Below are 19,579 nucleotides of genomic sequence, written 5' to 3'. Positions count from 1 at the left end.
CCTCCTCTGATGAAACAGATGACCTGACCTAGGCTTGACTCCAGGCAGGCACATAAAAATAATTCCAAATAAGGCTCTGCAGCCTGACAAACTGCCGTGCTTGAGAGCAGGATAAACTGACCATGTTTAGCAGCAACTTAAATTAAAGGCAGCTTTCCGACTTCATCACCTCTTGCACTGTGATACGCCTCTGCGAGTCTCTAGCTGTGATGAGGAGGGACGTAAATCTTAGCAAATAAATTTCTGCTTCTGAAGACGCAGACAGAAAAGGCTTACTTTGGTAGGCTTGATGAACACCACAGGATAGCAAAATGGGTCTTAGGAAAGAGTATCTCAGGAAAAAGAAGGATGCACAGTGGGCACTGCGACTGCTGCTTTGTTTAAAAAATTTATTCAAATGTACGTCCCCTTAGGTTGGTGCACAGGGTTGATATTCTCACTTATCTGAATTAGAGCCAATAGTTGGAAATCTTTTTGGCTGACAGTTGTCATTACAGAAGACCAGTAGCTCAGCGATTGGTGAACAGCTGCTATTAATAATTACATTACCAGATGCGACAGCTGACAGATTTTTGTCACCACAAAATCACGATGATGATAAAAGGAGGTGTTATTCTGGGTTTGCTTCCAATAAGCAGTGAAAACGCTAAAAAGAGCAACTCACAGAAGCACTATGAGCCCACAGAATAGTTATTTAAACCATAAATGCAGGGAAAAATAAGGGTTTTAATTTCTGGGAAAAAAAAAAAAAAAGGAAAACAAAACAAAACACAACACCACACAGGTATTTAAAATCGATTAGAGATCAGTAAGAACTGGTTAAATTCCACCCAAGCTAACCTTGCCAAGGGAGCAGAGATAATATGATGGCTCTTTGAGGCACAGCGATTAAGATAACAGAGGAAGGAAGAGGTGCTATGTACTTTTTCATAGCCAAAATTGAAGCTGGAGCTGTGGTCTCACAGGGAAATCATTACTGGGCTGGAAGAAGTCTTTGACAGTTTGCAATGAGCACTGCAGGCTGGGGCTGCTATCACCCCGAGTGCTTGGGGGTGCGATGAGCATCTCCAGATAAAATCTTCGATCTCCGAGCATTCTGAATCTTATCTGGTAGTCCTCGAAATGTCAATATGTTTACATTAATTATCACATTGTGTTGTTTTGTACTAAAATAAATAATGCTGTGCTTCCAGACTTCTGCTTGTCATCTGTAGGCTGCCAGAAACAATCACTCTTCCTTCCGGATGCAAAAGTGCTCTGTTTTTTCCTTTTCATTCAGTGTGTTCTGCAATGCACGAAGGGTGCTGAGGAACCATCTCCAGAGTCTCACGACCTCGCCTTTGCTCGGTGACAGGCAGGATGGATGGCATGGACTTCCCCAGGTCAGACTGACACCACGGCCTGGGATTAGGCACTGCTTGTATCTGACTTGGACGCGTTTAGGAGTGAGGAACTTGCTAAAGTGGTTGTGGTGTTGTGGCTCTGTCTTGTAGCTTCATCATGGTTCCTTGAGATTTCAGGGTTGGCGGAGGATTCCTGCGTTGTTCTGGTCCAAGGGGGAGCAGTGTGGATGTTCCTGTTCCTCTTCTGAGCCTAAAGGCCTGTTCCATGGTCTTGGTTGGCTGAGGAACAGGCTGCAAGTGAACCCTGTAGCCCCTTCTGTCACATGCTCTTTTTCAGGAAGGGCAAGGTCAAGAACAGTCAGATGAGAAAAAATCCCACAAAAGAAGAACTTCGCCTCGGAGGGACTGCCCATCCGAAAGAAACTGCCTGAGACAGAGCTAGGAAATAGAAGACACTGCGTTATGGTAGCCAAAACTCAAACAGGCTTAAGCACCTCCAGTTCCTCGGGATGCATCATTTCCAGGAGAATCTTCTGAGAACACCGAAATGTGGAACTGGAGGTCTGACAGCCGCCAGGGTCACTTCATCAGTGAAGGTGGAAGTTCTGCATGGGAGGATAACACACAAAATGTATAATGCTTCTTAATGGGGAATCAGCCCCAGTGAATTCCAGCTTCTCAAGCTGATCTGAACAAATGTGCAGTGCTTTAGGAAAAGTCTTGAAGGAAAGAATAAAAAAAAAGGCAAGATGGGAAAAGAGAAAAAAGGCAACGTGGGTTTGACAAAAGCAGAATGTGCAGGTCTGACTTGACCTTTTCTCTGATAAATGATTTCCTAGCGCTAACCTGCCAAAGGTGTGCATTTCTGTAAGCTGGCTTCATTGACTCTGAAATGTCTTGGGACCTGCCTGCAGAGAAGCTGGAGTTGGTGAATGAATTCATAGGTGACATAAAGGAAACAGGCTGAGCAATGTGAGAAGCCTATAAAATCAGGGAGGCATAATGAGTTGTTTTAAAGCTAGGGAAAAAAAGTGATGCTTAGAAAGGCTGCATATCAGAGCAGATGCATCTATGCACAGATGACTGCAAAATGCAGAGCACTCCTTATGAGCAGAAACTTTGCCATCTCTGCTAAACTGGACAAAAGCTATGCTATCAAAGCATCGGGAGCTAGGAAAAAAAACCTTACACTAAACCACACCGTGGTGCAAGAACAAGTATTTCTGGGTTGGCCATAAATCACTGAGACAGCAACTGTGAAGATTTCCAGATATTGGAGAACTGAGGTTCTGAAGAATCCTCCAGACATAGCTGAATCCTTGTCCCCATTCCTGGTTTGGAAAAGGACGTTGTGGGGTTATGCCACAACCACCAGGGAGGGCTCAGGCCCCCAGTGTATGTTCAGCCAAGTGCTAGGGACTACCACCAGCCTCATTAGCTGCACTGAACACGTTCACAGGTCTTACTTGTATGGAACCAGAGTCTGGACTTCCTCCAGTGCTACTACGTTGCCTCTTCCCTCCTTGCTGCTACCCAGAAACTGGAAAATTGAATGCTGTCCCTGAAATGCCCACAGTATACTTGGTACGTCCTAGTCTCTCCCCAGAGCCTCCCCCTCGCCTCCCACCTCTCCGCCTTCATCCATCAACTTGCAAATCTCTTCCAGGAAGACTGATAAAATGCCTTCCCCACCTCTGCCCTTAGGTCTCCACTCTCACATCACTCACCCCGAAACACAATGTCCTTTCCTGTAAGGCCATTCTATCCCCATCATGTGTCACAGGCATGCACCAACCCCTTTGAGTCCTTCTGTGTTACACCTCCCACTATTTTTACGACGGTGTGTCACAGTCCTGAGTTGGTCACAGCTTTACAAGGCAGTTTCCTGAAGATCAAAAAGTCTGTTAATCCAAAAGCCAGGCGTGCTTTCCTTCTATTCATGGAAAATGATCTCATCTTTTCAAATAATGGCTGGGAATAAAAAGATTTTTAATAGTTCTCTGCCATCCGCTGAAACTCTGCAGGGTGGCTCCTTTCTCTCAGGTTTGTGCTAGCTCTGACTTACCAAATTGCAGCCACCTCTTGAGCTTTCCATTCAGGTTCCTACGAAATATGTCCCTGTCATCTGGGGTGTCTGGCTGCGTGTCTGCTCCCTGCTCCTCCCAGAGCCTGCCAAAATCCTCTGCTGGCAGCCTGGAGGCTTTTTTGGACTACTGACTTTATAGCGCCTAAGACTAGGAACAAACTGCTACCTTCAAGAGGCTTCCTTCTGGAGCACCTGGTCTGCATCTTGAATGCTGGATGCTGCTCTGGTCCTCGTGTTCCTGATCCTCACAGCTCAGAAATGGCCCATGTTAATGGAAAAAGATTCAAAGAAGGATTATCAGAGGTTTGGGATAGCTGAATAAACTGGGACACTGCAGCCTCTGAACAGCAATGACTATGGGGTGGGGTGTGATACATTTACAGTATGGTAGCCCCAGTGTGGGTGGGTAGGACCAACACTGAAGCATCTTTTTGGACAAAAGAATAGCGGGCATCAGATTAAATTAGTTGGAGCCATTAGGTCTTCACAAAGCAACTTGTAAATCCATGGAACTCCTTTTCGGGACTTAAAAGATGGGAACAGGAAAAGGATAAGCTTAGGACTTACTAAAGAGAAGTCACAGGCTCAGAAACATCCCAAGCTAAACACTGCCAGCACCTTAAAGTGCATTGTTGGTTTACCCTGTTCTTACTCTTCCCTGGCCTTGTAACTGCTTGTAACCACTCTTGGAGGCACAATTTGCGTGAGACGGACTCTTGGTCTGAAATCAAACTGCAGTTCCCACAGATTCAGCAAAAAGCCTGAGGGTAAGCACAGTCAGACCAGCAGCAGAATTCCCCCATGCGCCTTCAGCATCCAGCTCATCTCTCACCCCTTTCCTGTGCCTTTTGAAGTTAGTGTTGTGACACTCCACAGACTCCTGCTGCAATCTGTGGCAAGTTACCACTAATGGTGCTTGTCATCTTTGTCACGATGTTTCCATCCCAGGTACATCAGTTTTTTTGTTTTTTTTTTTTGTTGTTTTTTTTTTTTTTTTTTTTTGTTTGTTTTTTTGTTTGTTTGTTTTTTAAATATAAACATACTGTTTAATTAATATAAACATTTACATAATGTTACATAAACATTATGTAAATATAATAGTCCTATATATTTATATAAAATATATCCATTTAACATATTTATTATGTGTAGATTTTTTTACACACACACACAGTGTCATCCAACTGTCACTTTGGGGAGTGTTCAGACGGAGTGAAGAGAGCCACGTGCACAACACCCTGTTATTGCCACAAGTACAAGAGAAAAGCCTGTGGTTGCAGCTCAAGTCTGCATGATTTTTCAGGCAGGAAAGACAATCTGAAAGTGTCAAGAATGAATGTAGACCCAGGAAACAATCCCAAATGGGCTGTTTCAGACAAATGTGTTACAAAAGCAACACTTACGGAAATTGATTCTGCGATTAGGAAGTTCACAAACTTGGTTTGCAGGACAAGTGCCAGACTGGTGGATAAGCTATATATTCAGGAGCCTTGGATTCCCAGCTCTATTAAAAGTAGCCAAACCTTTTGCCCTGCCCAGGCCTCTTCCCCCTGGATACAGACAGTGCTTTTCCTTTGAATAGCTCTTTATTGATTCCTCTCCACTGCAGCGCTCCCTGAAGCAGTGACTGGTGAACATACCAATGAGCTGGAAATTTGTGTCCATCTAACTGTATTGAAGTAGGGCTTTGAAGTTGTGCTTTAAACAGCATATCACGTGCTGTACCATCAAACTCAGTGACTTCCCCCCATGATGAAGCTAGAAACAGAAATGCAGCTACATGCTGGACCATTAGGTAGCTGAGTTACATGTAGTCACATTGCTAAGCATGCTACCCAAGGAAAAGATCTCAGAACACAAAAATTGAGGCCTGCATCATCATGAAATATCAATCTCAGAGTTATTTGAGCTTGTCTGCTTGAAACTGGCAGCATCCCCAAAAAATGAGAGGGAGTAATTTACTTGACAACAAGAAGGTTTATTCTTTCATCTCATCAACATCATCTACACAGTATTAATGCTCATATCAGGCTGAAAGCTACGAATCAAGTTCGGTATACATTATTTTTTCTTCACGTGTTACCTGTAAAGTACTGTACTGCCTGCCTGAGTCTTTCCATTTAGCACCGTCAGGAGGCTACCTGAGTACAAAGGAAACTTGACTTAAAGGCAAGAAAGGAAAACAAAAGGAAATAAGTTATTCTCTATGCTTTCCTGCGATTTCTCAGTGCTCTATCAGAAGCCACGAACTTGAGGAAAAGATGTCAAAGACAGAGGCACTCCACCATGGAGAAAGAGGGAATTGTCTAGCTCATACCCCATGCTGGGCATCTACAGTACTGAAGAAAAAACTACATACTAAATGAGAGTAATTTGCAAAGATGCAGTAGCGATTCTAACCTACATGATTTAGCAAATCCAATTACAGTTACACTTCAATAGACAACTCCAAATGCTGCTAAAGAGTTTATTAAAGACTGTACTAACAGTTCTTGTAACAATGGCACGTACAGCTATTCAAAATCATGACAAATAGCGTGAAGTTTTGAAGAGCATTATTATAAATACACCATGGACAAGAACAAAGCAGATGTGCAGTCTCTGAACTCTATGAAGCAGGCCCATGAAATACAGTAGTCATATCATACAGCTGTACAAGTGTCAGAGAAAATAGAAAATAAAATACAAAAAAAGTCATTCAATACGCAGTCCTTAATTTATTGACAGTTTACAGTACTTTATGGGCAAGGACTGGCTCATTCCAGCTACACTTTGCAGAGTACAAGGGCAGCTGGAAATAGCAAAAATCCCCATCAGAGAGAAAAAAATAATAAAAAAACATACTTCAGTTACAATCACTACTCCGAACCTTCCTTTTTATGAAATTTCAGTCAGAAATTCTGACATCCCTGCAATCAGAACAGTGTTTCATTTTTTCAAGAAAACAAAACCAGGATGCTTCTTCAAGATAGTGCAAAAATATTTTCAATGGTATCATTAAATCACAGATTAATGACAATCAGCATGGATCAGCCGCGGCATGGCCAACAGCAGCTTCAAGATCAGAACCAAATTGACTTGCTGCCCCTTCACCAGCACTCAAGAGTGAGTGCTTGCAGAGGGAGAATGTATTGTTCTCTCCCACACAAGCCATCATGTCTGGTTTCATAGTGAGGAATGGTCTCAGCTACTTAAGGTAACAAAATGCTACAGGAAAATTGCAAGTATTAAATTATTAAAAAAAAAAACAACAACAACAAAACACACACAACTAACGAAAGAATATTGAAGTGGAAAAATACAGCAGCCATATTATTTGTCATGGCTCTAGTGTTGTTCCCTTCCTTACCACGTCGGTCACAGTAGTCAAAGTATGACTTGTGGAGTTCAGCAGCTTACAGCACCCCCATGGTGATGCAGGATCCCCAGCAGCACACAGGGATTTATATTCTCCGAGACACACCATTTAGATCCAATGGCAGGGCAGCTACAGTCTGCTCCTCATGTGTTGTCTTAGCAGCTTTTTGCTCTAAGACCTTAAACCTCTCTGCACTTGTTCAGTGATGCCCATGCTCACAGCAGCACATCCATGGTCATAAATTTATTTGGGGTACATCTTCAGAGAAATTTGCTGCTGCTGTTTTAAGCAGACACCGAGGTGTCACATTGAGACACTGGTGTAATATCTGTGCAAGAACATTCTTTGGCAGCTCCACAGTGCATAAATTTAATGCTTTGCCAAGACCCCAAATCGTTCTTCTTCTCCCAATTTCCATACAGTTGGTTTGTTTCATAGTGTGATTATGTAGAGCCTTTTTAACATCTGCCAGCTTCAGAGGATAAAATCACAGTGCTGCATATCAACAAAACCCAGCATACCCAGCCTGCAATATAAAATAATTTATATACACAAAGCAGAATTTGCATCTTAAATAAGAAGAGATTGTCTCATTCTCTATGGTGTTTTACCCAGCTACTAAAAAATAAATAATTCACATCAGATTGATGGATTGTTTCCTGTACAGCACACGTGCGTTATCAGAGCTGACAAAGACAACATGAAAAAACCTTTTGTAATTAGTAAAAGAGAATTGTTGAACACTTGCACATATTGGCACAAGGCAGAAGAGAAAAGGGAACATTACACAGCTGAGCTCAGGTGCCTTCCTCTGTGGAACGGGACTCAGATTTCAACTTCACAAATTCCCTGGCAACCTCATCATTGGTTCTTTGAGAGAGGATCCTCAGGACTGTAAGTCCAGTCTCATCCATGTGAATCCTGCGCCCAAGAGGGCACCAGCAAGCACAGCTTCCTTTGTCCACTATATCTCTGAGCTGCATCACTGCTATCCCCAATACTCGATCCTCTCGAGCAAAGCAGTAATCCTTCACACAGACTTGGAGCTCGTAAGCGTCAGGGCCATCTTCATTCCCCAGTATGCTGAAAAACATACATGAGTTTACTTATAGCTTCTCAGAATATATCAATACCTTTAAAACAAACAAACAAGAAGTCAGCAGCTGAGTAGAGTGCTAGATGAGTTCTACAAAACTCCAGACAGAGAAGTAAAACATATGGTATATGCATATTTTCGTTGTTTCACAGTTGATAAAGACAACCTGGCTATTTAAAGAGAGAAAAGAAACGACCCTTTCCAACTTGCTTTTGCATGCGTGTGTGTGTTAAACTGTGAAATGAACAGAGCAGAGAACATTAAAGCCATGCTAATAGATTTTCAACTCTGACAACTTTAAACAGTTCTGCTTCTGCTAAGTATTGCTTCATTTCAGTAATTAATATTTTAATTGGATGAAGTCTTTGTTAAAGATTCAAAACCTTCCATTAAAGCAACAGCTAATAGAAATACATCCCCAACCTTTTTGATGTTTCTAAAGCTAAAAGACAAAGAAAAAAAGCCACAAAGATCTCTTCATTTGGAGAAAGCCTGCCTTTTCCCACATCAAACGAAAATTATGTGGCCGGTCCCTCTCCCCTGAGAAATTTACAGTCTTTTTTCTGGTCACCTCTTCTCTTATTCTGAGACCCACAGAGTGGTTGAGGGTGGAAGGCACCTCTGGAGATCAGCTGCTCCAATTCCCCTGCTCAAGCAGGGCCCCCTAGACTTACTCATTTTTACTGTACAGCTGGGCGAAGACTAGTTTGTAGCTCCTTTTGTTGAGCCTTTCAAGAAGGAAGATTTCTTTGTAATAATGAAAACCAAATAAGAAGAGATCAATAGTCAGCGTTGAGAAAGGCTGCAACTGCTACCAGATCCAAGGGCTGTAACCTTGGAAACAAAGATGCACAAGTTCACAGAGCATGTCCCACAAGTCAAGTTGGGATAAAAAACACATGCAGAGGAAAAAAAAAATAAAATGCATAATGAACTTTTAGCCTCAACTCTATCAACAACAGATATAAAGCTCATTAAAATAATGTAGCATGGTCAAATATGCTGACAGCGCACAACGCTTTTCTGAAAGTGGCCAAAAGACTGCTTGTAAAGAACAAATATCACATCCCACCCACAGCAAAAACTCCCATCATCTAGCTTTTCCTGCCAAGACACCAAACACTGGGCCAAGCTGCTGGTTCAAGTGCTCCTTTGGGTCCTGAGCAGTTTGTTTGTGGACACTGGAAAAAACTAACCGTCCTCTGCATCTAAACTTGCCAGATCAGATCCTCAGGCTATTTTTCACACTTACAAGTGAAAAGTTTCATTGTATTTGGGAGCCCAGTTGTTGCTCTTTGACTTTGTTGTGAACTTCCTCTTCTTGTCACTTTGATGGGGCCCAATCATGGTGATTTCGACGAAGGGACGGAACATGCCAGATGTCTGCCACTTCAGGTCGTTGGCTGCCACAACTGGAAAAGAGAGTCACAACCTGCTTTAGAATAAAAGCTCATTTGTTCCCATTGCTCTGGACATCTTTCCGATCTGATGTCCTTTCAGTTCTTTGTTTCAGAGGATCAAGTCCAACGCAAAACATGCATGCCTCCCAACACATTATGGGCGGGATTATCCTGTAGTATGAATATGTGTTTGTTGTTTATTTTCTTTTCTTCATTTGTTTTGTTTTATTTTTTACTCCTGTGTAAGTTCTGTAAAGGGAATCTAACGCTTGGGACATCACATTGCTCTTGCCATATGCAGAGTCGAGAAAAACAGGTATTCATGCAGCGCTGATAGTCCAGTGCTTAACTCTAGATCGACTGTGGAGTGAGAAAAAACAGGGCATTTTGGGGGCTGATTTTGAAGTCTGTTGAAAAGAAAAATGAGACTGCAGGTAAGACAAACAAAGCATATGAGCTGTGGGTGGTTTCAGAAACCACAATTATTAGCTCTTTATTTCTCATTCTCTCTCAGGTCATTGCAGGAAAACACTGAAACATAGAAAATAGCTGTAAAAGTCAGCTTTTTCATTGCAGTATAGATTTATCCAGTAGAAGGAGGCCTGGAGAGCTGTTTATATATATCTTTAGAGGAAATTAAAGTAGTTAAATATGCTGTATTCAAGCAAAGGAGATGAAGGAGGAAGAGGAAGCCTGAGATGAATCATTGCTTTGGTTATTTTCAGAGCAGCAGTTTGGGGATCAATTTGGCCTTCAGGGTGGAGGAGAGGAGACACTGAACTCTTCCTGGCTCAGTGATTTCTTGGTTTACACTGAGCAATTTTGCAACATCACTCTGTCATGCTGCTGTGTTCTCTGCAGCACAAGCTAAACTGTGGGGTCTGGTGAGAGCCATCATCTGATTTTTGTTTACTTCATGTATCGTTGCCAATAAACAACGGAACTGTACATTGCCATGTCATTCACTGGCCTGGACAAGCTCATTTACTCTTCCTCTACATGTTTCTTATGTGAAACCGAAAAACAATTTTGGATTTACACCCTGCAAACTCACACAGAAATATAATGCCTTCCAACTGGAAAATTTGCCTTGATCCAATAACAGAGCCCAAGCACAACACATGCTTTGTCCTACCTTTCACTGTGACCTTGTGTTCACCAGTTCCTGGATGGGTATACAGGTCGATCTGTATGGACACTTCTCCCACAGGATCATCTACACCAGAGCCTGTTGAAGAAAATTGACACCCCCCATGCATGCACAGATTATTGCTTATTGGCATCCATCTTTGCCATGTGGCCTCAGCAGACAATAGCATTTTCACAGGACACCTTCCACAGCTGGCTTTTCAGTCAGCCCTGATAATATAACATCAATGCAATTAACAACAGGCTTGCATGCCCAACAAGCATAAACACTAACTTTTTTTTTTTTGCACTTCACTGTAAGAATGACATCCTATTGAGAATACCAGTAAGAATTTAAAAAGAATTTAAGCTACCTAAAACTTGACAATGGACCCTCAGAGAAAAATGTTTTTTTCCAGAGGTTCCTTCCAAGCAGTTATAAATGCATGCAGGCATTCCAGTGGTGTGCATCAGCATTCCCACCAGCTCATGGAAGTAAGGACACAAATTAAAAAATATAAACCACAACAAAAAAACATAGAAGTAGTTTAGGGAAAAAAATAACGAGACAGAGATATTAGTGATTTGCACTGAGCCATAGTGCAGTCTCACCCTCCAATAATGTCTCCATGCTGTACATCAGATCAAAGCTGTCATCCTGACTGCCCCCACCTGCTTCCCTTCAGAAGATAATGAGAATCCCTTAACTGTTGTTAGAAAGAAGCACCCAACTTGCATACTCATTTCTCTTCATCAGATAGGCAGGGAGAAAACGAAATGTAGTTTTCAAAGAGGAAAATGTAACGTAATAACAGCAGGAGAACATCACATGAACCTTACAATTCCTGTATGATGGTGTTTTCAACATTTTCACTTTTAACCGTAATTATCATGCAATATGGGGAAATGACATTTATCTGGTTAGGAAAATCAAGATGTCATATAAATTACAGAAGACTGCTTTGCAAAATGAAAATTAAGTTCTTTGATAAGATAGTGAGATTGATTTTACTTTCTCTTTGATAACTGTCAGATCTAAGGTTGACAATTAGCAATGCAGTTGTAATTGGGATACCTACAGGGTAATTGGATACCTAAGAAGAGCAGCGTTATTTTGTTAATTTTGAGGCTGAGATGCATTATGAAGTGAAAGAATGGGTGTGTTTGATTGAAATTCAAGATAAGGAGCTTGAAAGATATCATTAAACAAACATTTTGATTAGATAGATCTAACATGTCAACTTTTACAAGAACAGTCTGCAGGCAGCAAAAACATTCATTTAAGAAAACAGGAGGTTGAGAGCTAATCTGTGCAATTCTCTGAAGAGAATTACTTGGCACAGAAGAACTGTAGGCAGTGAAAGTCACATTAATATAGGAGTAAAAGTATCTGTGCAAACACAACAATCTCAATTCATCATCTTAGGGGTAGGTTCTCATTCCTGACCTGAGCACAACAGACAGCCTGTAGGCTGCAACATTTGTACATCATCTTGAATGTACTGTTTTATCTTCACTCAGTAGTGATGTGTTCCCTCTTTTCTGTATCTAAGTATAGAGCTTTAAAATCAGGAGGCTTAATTATTGACCTGACCCATCTGATGGTGCAGGCCTATCACTCCTGCTGTCAGCATTTTCTGTGGGAACAGACAAGGTTACCAGCAGTGTGTATATATATATATATATATATATATATATATATATGCATAACAACTTTATCAGGTTGAGCAATCTAATAAACATCAGCTGCCAAACACAGAGATTTTCATTTTACTGATCTTTAGTGGAATGAATGGGTTATGAATGAGACTGATGCTTCAGAGGAGTCTCAGCAGAACTATCCCATTATCCTTGAGGGAGACAAAATTTAGACTGTTTTTTTTTCTTCTACTTTCACTCTCATTTTTTTACACCAAGAGCTTGTTCTATTAACTGATACGTTTACAGAGACAACAAAGCTACTTAATAAATATCTGTAAACAGCCAGTGAAAATATTCTGATCACGTACAACTGTATTCATACACATGCTTGCACATTTAGTGGCAAGCAGATTTAAATCTAGACATGAAAGCTTCATTGGTGTTGTGATACTGGAAGGTGAAACTGCAGAACTGAGCTCGTGCAATGTCTTACAAACATATTTCACCTAAGACAACAAAAAGACTTCAGACAGCAGAAAATAAATTGAGAGATGAAACACAACAAGACTTAATTTAGGGTTCTCCTAAACACCCAGACTTTTGGCTACCTTTCAAGACAGATGGTTCAAGCTCGGCCCCAGGTTTGAATGCATATCGTACATTACCATGTATTACAGTAGCCCAGCTCTGCAGACTATAAGCATGCAAGTCTAAGACTTGAAATAGCAATTCACAGCAATAAAGGGTAGGGAAACAAGTCCATAGCATCTCTCAAAATACAATCCATTTTCAAGACAGCTTTCACATCCCATAAATAAATCTCAAGCTTCAGGACAGGCTCTCAGGCAGGGTACAGACTCCCACACCGTGCAACCCATGGCTCTGTCTGTGGGATGCAAGCATTCTGTGAAAGTTCACTTCTACAGGGAGCTACAGGGAATGGGTCTCTGGAAAAGGTTTCTGAGCACGGGCAAGATGACTTCAAAAGCAAGGCAGTTGGCTAATGTTGTTATGGTAACAACATTAGTCTCGAACATACCCTTATCAGGAAGAACGTCCTCATTAGCGGTAAACCTAATACCTTTCCCATCATGCACTAAGACATGAATTCAAAAGGCAAGAAGCAAGCAGGACAGAGAGAGAAGAGTGTGAATTACAATGCAATTAGTGGCGTCACTTAAACAAATGCAAGACAAATATTCTAGCTCTTAACAGACAAAATATCCTCTTAAATCTGCTATATCAGCCCCAAGTCTGCAACTAAGGGATTGTCTGGGATAAAACAATAACAGAATCTGTGCTGGCATAACTCCACGGCAAGCTCTGATCCAACTTTGCGGAACAAATGTTTAACAGCATTGTGCCACAGATGCCTGCTCAGTAAGATAGATAACTCACAAACTGGAAGGTGCAACTATTGAGCGATGGAGTAGGAGAGGCAAACATTCAGCATTTAAACAGCTTTGCATGCAGCTATTTCCTCCCGTAGGCTTGCAGGAAGCTTGACTTAGGCAAAGCGAAAACATCAGTCAGAAAGAGCTCTATAAAGCAAATGTCAGCTGAAAATACTCGTGCTGTCTATTCTGTCCCTCCAATGCATGTGCAGATCTCTAAACTATTCTACCAACTGTGGTAACTCAGAAGTGTATGCAAGTAACATCCTTTTCTAGCCCCAACCTCAGGAGCAAGTCACTCTTTTCTCAGAGATACCCCATTGCTGACATTACAGATATTAGGTGGTGTAACTCCAGCCCTTTGTTCCCCAAACAGGGCCCAAAACTCTCAAGTCTAGTAATGTAGATGATGCTGATTTGGACCAGCTCACTGGCTCATCATGCCCAGTACCTGTCCCTCAAAACAGATCAGACAAGCCACAAATGTCATCGGTCAGCTGTGTGACATAACTGGTAGCTTTGTAATGCATGCATCTTATATACCAAAGCTAGAGCTTATTCTTTCTAAGATTCTTTAAAAAAACAAAAAAAAAAAAAAAAAACAAATACACACTCTTCTGTAGCAGCTCTGTACACTCCTACTGCTCTCAGATTACACTCATTTCTCTTTGTATAGCTGCTAAACGCTTGCCCTTACTGCAGTTTTACCGTCAATTTCATGTACTACATGAAACTGCTTTGTCATACTAGCTTCAAATTTGCCACTTTCCAACTTCAACAGAGCATCTTCTTCCTCTGACTTTAAACACCCATAACTCTAGAATGGAGCATAGAACAGCGGTGCTGCACATATCCTTACATCCCAGCTCATCATGTCAATGTAATACAACCTAGTTAAAAAACTAGCTTCAATTCGTGGTCTGAGCATATCAGGGGAAGTATTTGCCATAGAATAGCAAAGATTGAAAATGCATGGTGTACACAAGCTCCCAGTTAAGAAGTATTTTGTCTAACTCTAATAAGCAACAGGAAGACCCTGGAGTCCCTTGTTGTTGTAGTAGTCTTTGACCTGTCTGGCCACTGGATGTCATCATTGCTCTGCTGGGACGCAGTTACAGGACATTTCTCTCAAATGCAATACTGACTTGTAAGTTAACTTCTGCAGTTTAATGCAGTATGCTTCAACCTAAGCAAGTATATATTTATGCTGATGAAGGCAAGGATGACTCAGTTCCTAAAAAATACACTCAACAACTTTTCACTTTAAAACAAGCCTTGTTGTATCTAAGAATTCACAGTGCCTTCTCCACTGGTTGAGGAATAGCAATACCAAGCAGTCTCACTCACACACCAGGGTGTGTTGGCTAGGGAGTGCTTTCCCCTTGATTTCAGGGCTTAGTGCATCAATACCCTGGCAGAGTTCATATGATCTGTGGGGTCATCAGCTCGCATAGGCTTGGGAAGATTGAAGGAAACACTATCCCCCAAACAACAAGATTGCAGAAAGACTCCCTCCATGGAGTTTTATTTTTGTTGCTGAGATGTAATAGCCCAATGCTTCTATCTAAACAGCCTGAAAACTTAGATCATTTTCAGTTTTGACCTAACTTATATTAGGTATCTGTCCCCTTTTCCCTTAGATTCACAGGCAGCCAGTGGAGGACCCTGACTATAGGTTAAACTATTCTATACAAAGGTCTGGAGACACTTCTATGAAAGTAATGGAAGATGGAGGCAATTAACTATTTACCACTTCTCAGTCAATGAAATAGCACTATTATTGTGACTTCTCAGAGAAAAACAAAGGACTCCGGTGACCCATCCCAGCAGCATATTAAAATGTTGTGGTGCCTTGCAATCATCCAGCTAGTATACATCCTGTACTGACTGCAAACAAAAAGCCAGTGCTGTCCTTACTCCTGTAAGAAACTCTTCCCTATACAGGCAGCATGTAGCACTGACTCATCACATTGCTGTCAATCAGCATTAGTCAAAACCACATGTGCTACTGACAACTGGCTTGTGACATAGGCACCAAATAGTTTCTGCAGTGATGTCTTGCTGAAATGGTCTCTCACACCACCGCCTAAGTCTCAGTACAGTAACTTCACATCTCACTTTGTCTAAGCCACCCACCCACATTAATTCATGAAACGTGACTGTTACATGAGAACTGCAGAAAAAAAAAAAAGACCACAAACCCCCTCAGGACTTGTTTCACATATTTCTGTTCTCTCAAAATGTAGATGTTGAGGAGGAAATAACCCATTTTCCCTCTTTACTAGTTTCAAAAGCTCTGAGCTGTCACATTTCCAGAAATCTTACTGCCAAAAGCATTCTACAAACTGGCAGCACAAGACAGAGCACAGGCAAACAGAGCAGATAGCTCCATTCAACTTTGTCAACAACACAGAAGTCTCACCCTGAGCTGTCTGAGTCTGGACAAAGGTTTTGATGAGAGTGTCTGTGGTCTGAGTGTAGAGAGAGAGAGCATAGCGCAGTGACTGCAGGTCCGGACTCTTCTCCAAGAAAGTTTTCTTCAGACCATTCCCACCAGCATGGAAATATTGCTAAAAATAAAAAAGAAACAGGAAAAATACTGAGGAAGAATCACAATGAGCAACCAATATTTACAGTCTACTGTATGCACAGACTGGGAAGGGCAAAATTCACAACACAGTTTCTGTACTTGAAGCCCAGCTCTAGGCAGACCAGCTGATACCAACTGCTAATGGCTTTCCTATTCCAAAACTCTTAAACTGAAGTATGCTGACTACCTACCTGTTGTTACACCTAGTGTCTTACTAGCTGTAATAACAGCAGCAGACTCCTGCCATCTCCTAAACTGGGACAGGCACTATCCTCCCAAATAGCACTGGGTATGTGGAGCAAGGGAATGACAGAGAAAGAAGTGGGATCACTTACTTTGATAGTATCCAGTGCTAGATCCAAAACTGCACACTGCTTTGGAGTGAGACTCCTAGTTTCTTCTCGCACCATATGATCCTGCAAACAATCGTTATAATTGGTATTAGTATTCCATCAGACACTAAAGGAAAAGGAGTTCCCAGTATCGCCTTTCTCTGGATTCATGCTGTGGCTACTTAATGGAATCTCAGAATCGTTCATTATGGCTTAACTTGAAAACAAACACACTTGTAGGCAGAGAAAAATAAGGAAAAGAATGTATAAAGATAAGAGATGATTTCAAAATCAGTTTGTCTCTAAGAAAATACAAACAGCAATCTACTTGCTACTCCTGCCATTTTACAGCATCCACAATAAAACTCTCAAAACACCCCCCAAAGCAAGTAATTCTGAGAATCAGATATTAAGCAAAGTTGTTAGATGCTTTTTGTGGATTTTATTTCTTCCATCTACAAAGGTCACTACTTTATCATATCACTAGTGTAAAGGGAGCAAAACAAACAAGCAATATGGTTTAGAAAATTATTTTGCTAAAAGAAAAAGTTGTCTCTTTGGGAAGAAATTGCCTTCCCTGCGGTAGGCGTATATCCCTGTTAGGTTCCTACCTGGCTATCATACTTTGGTATTTCACTAAGCTCTTCTCTGATGCTTAGCCTAGGTCTCAGAGAACCCCTGAACATTTTAGGAAGTGAAAGCTTTGGACAAACCCAGATTCTAACTATTTGGTCTGCTGGAGGATCAGATCAGCTGGCTGCAGCCTGGATATTGAGGCATTCTTGAAAAATACACAGGCAAATCAGGCAAAGGCTTCTTATCCCTGCTTTGATATGAGATACTTCCCAAGAGATATGTCCACTGAATAGTCTCTGAGCACAGCAAGCCCAGTGTGAGGCATTGTGTGTGTTTCACACTGATAAGCCTGCTGGCCATCTTGCAGCCTAGTGATTCCTGCACATTTGGTAAGATGCAAAGCATCTTCTGTTGCAACAAGCTGTCCTTCAGGGAGTAAGAGCTCTCCTCCCTCTTCTTCATGAACTGGGAGTAATTCAATTGAAGATGATGTGGCTTCACACTTCGGTACACAGAGGGTAAAACATTCTTTCTCTGTCTGACAGCCAGATTAAGCGCACAATCAGCCAGCACCCAAGGCCACTTCACGGGAGAGGCTTATTTTGTCAGGGTAGCTGTGCCCCCAAGGCAGAGGGGCTTTCATGTCTGTTGAAATAAATTTCTTGGTCTGCATGCCAGATTACCCATTCTGCAAGAGAAACCAGGTGGTCAGCATATTTCTCTTAAACATCTAAATAGCTCGCTCACTCCTGCTCTGAGTGGTCACACAGACTGTGTCCGTGGTGTTGCTGCACAGCAAGATACCATTGCTTTCCAGAGAGTTTCCTGGTGTCATTTACTTCAACACATTGTGTAAAAATACCCCCGAGATTGGGCTGGTAATACTTGCACCTACACATAGAAGAGCCCACGACTGTCATTCCCCTGTGTACGTGCCCTCTGCTCATCCCACACTGTTCCTATAAAGGACTGTACAGTGTGCTACCTTGCACTTTCCAGATTGCAAGCCACAAATATTTACATCAATTCATTACGTAACTGCAAGTGGAAGTCATCAAAATCTTTTCCTGGTCTCTCACATTCATCTTTGTATTCTACACAGGTACTCTCAGAAAAACCTGCACAGTTGGAGCTCGGCTGGTTACCCTCGGGGCAGGGCAAAGGAGAAGAGGCTACTGCTCCCTGCTCCAGCTTCTGGCTCTGCAGGGCAGGCAGCAGGAGCAGACTGTTTGCGCTAAAGCAAACCAGGCAGAAGGAGCTTGATAATAAATGGGAGGCAGATATCTGGCACCAAGGTGCTAGTTTTATGGTTGGTTTTCCAAGCGTTTTAAAATGCACTGGGAAATTGATTTGTCATCAGGACAAGAGCCTGTGCTCATCAGGTCTGTCAGGTTCAGTTTTCAGCTGAGTTACCTGATTCACTAGCGCTCTTTTCCTACCATTCTATTTCAGACAAATAAAGGCTTCAAATCCATGTTGTAATTTTCCCAGGCTTTTAGTGAAATGCACAGGAGAGGGGCTCTGAAGAGCTATTTATTCATGCTTTCCCCATTAGCTTGTACATGCCTGTAAAAACAAAAGGACCAAAAAAACCCACCCTTGATGCTTACACAAACCCAAACAATTTACACTCTTGTAACACCCTTACTCTTCTGGAAATTTTTGGACTGTGTCAGTTCACACCATCTGTTTGAGCTAACGGTCCCCAGAATTCAGGTAGTAGAGTGCTTTCACACTTGCATAGAGCTTTGTTGCCACATATAAAATCTTGTGCACCTGTGCTGCTTTCGTCCTATATGTGGATATGCAAATAAAGTTTGAAAATACACCAAGGCTTGCCTGATTTCCATGCGTACATGCATTTCTAAAAATGCAGTCCAGAGATAGCAAGGTTAAGCTTTACAGTAACTGAACTGAAGACAAGCTGCTGCTGGGGTTGGCCTTGATCTGACCAGTGCAAATGGAACAAGGCAAAGCTTCCAACTCATTCCTGGCAAAAGGCACTTTGTATATTTTAAGAAATTCCAGTAAAGAAAGAATAGGGAGGAAGTAAAAGATAAGAGTGAATGTCACTGACTAAGTCCGAGAACACAAGAAATTCACAGGAACTCTCAGTTGTCTGCATAAACTTGACCTCATGACCTGGGAGGAGTAACAGGGAAAATTCAGAGCTCATCCTCTGAATACAGATGTGCACAACGAGGGCAGGGATGGCTTCTCCTTCAAATGCCAGGTGCCCTTTGCTGTTTTTCAAAGGGAAGGGGACACTCACAGAAAGATGGAGTCATAGTTAGAGTCTGTGGTCCAGCTCCCACTCTTCCAGTCTGGTTACAAAGAGCCTCTCTCCCCTTTTCTACCATGGAAGTGACATGAAGCATTGTAAGCACAGGAAACAGAGGAAGTGGTGCAATCCTCTAGAGTCACCATGTCACCAGGGAGGACAGCCTGGCTGTGGGAGTGCACAGGGCCATCACCAGCACTAGTGACAGATAACAGCTATTCCCCTTGGGAGCCACACTTGAACGGTTTACGTTATGCCATGGTTAACTGTTGTGTTGCAGCCTCAAAATGTAGCTGGAAAAGAGTACGTGCATCTAACAAGACATGTCCGGATCCCTACAAGGACTTCTAATAA

At 42.0% G+C, this 19,579-nt stretch overlaps 1 protein-coding gene across 4 annotated transcripts in view; it reads right to left on the bottom strand.

The window, feature by feature from the left end:
• Nucleotides 1-5,882: 5,882 nt before the first annotated feature.
• UNC13B (unc-13 homolog B) overlaps nucleotides 5,883-19,579 on the bottom strand; it is a 212,014-nt gene continuing 198,317 nt past the window's right edge. For all 4 annotated transcript variants that reach the window (XM_072030926.1, XM_038170586.2, XM_038170582.2 and 1 more), the window contains 5 exons: nucleotides 16,372-16,452; nucleotides 15,869-16,016; nucleotides 10,419-10,511; nucleotides 9,136-9,295; nucleotides 5,883-7,870 (listed from right to left, as the gene is read on the bottom strand). In XM_072030926.1, coding sequence (XP_071887027.1) covers nucleotides 7,585-7,870; nucleotides 9,136-9,295; nucleotides 10,419-10,511; nucleotides 15,869-16,016; nucleotides 16,372-16,452 — 768 coding nt within the window. In that variant the 3' untranslated portion in view covers nucleotides 5,883-7,584. The remainder of the gene's footprint in view (nucleotides 7,871-9,135; nucleotides 9,296-10,418; nucleotides 10,512-15,868; nucleotides 16,017-16,371; nucleotides 16,453-19,579) is intronic.

The sequence above is a fragment of the Anas platyrhynchos genome, chromosome Z (assembly GCF_047663525.1).
Source record: "Anas platyrhynchos isolate ZD024472 breed Pekin duck chromosome Z, IASCAAS_PekinDuck_T2T, whole genome shotgun sequence".
Lineage (NCBI taxonomy): Eukaryota > Metazoa > Chordata > Aves > Anseriformes > Anatidae > Anas > Anas platyrhynchos.
Note: the sequence above shows the minus strand (reverse complement) of the source record. Positions and strands in the feature narration are given on the sequence as shown.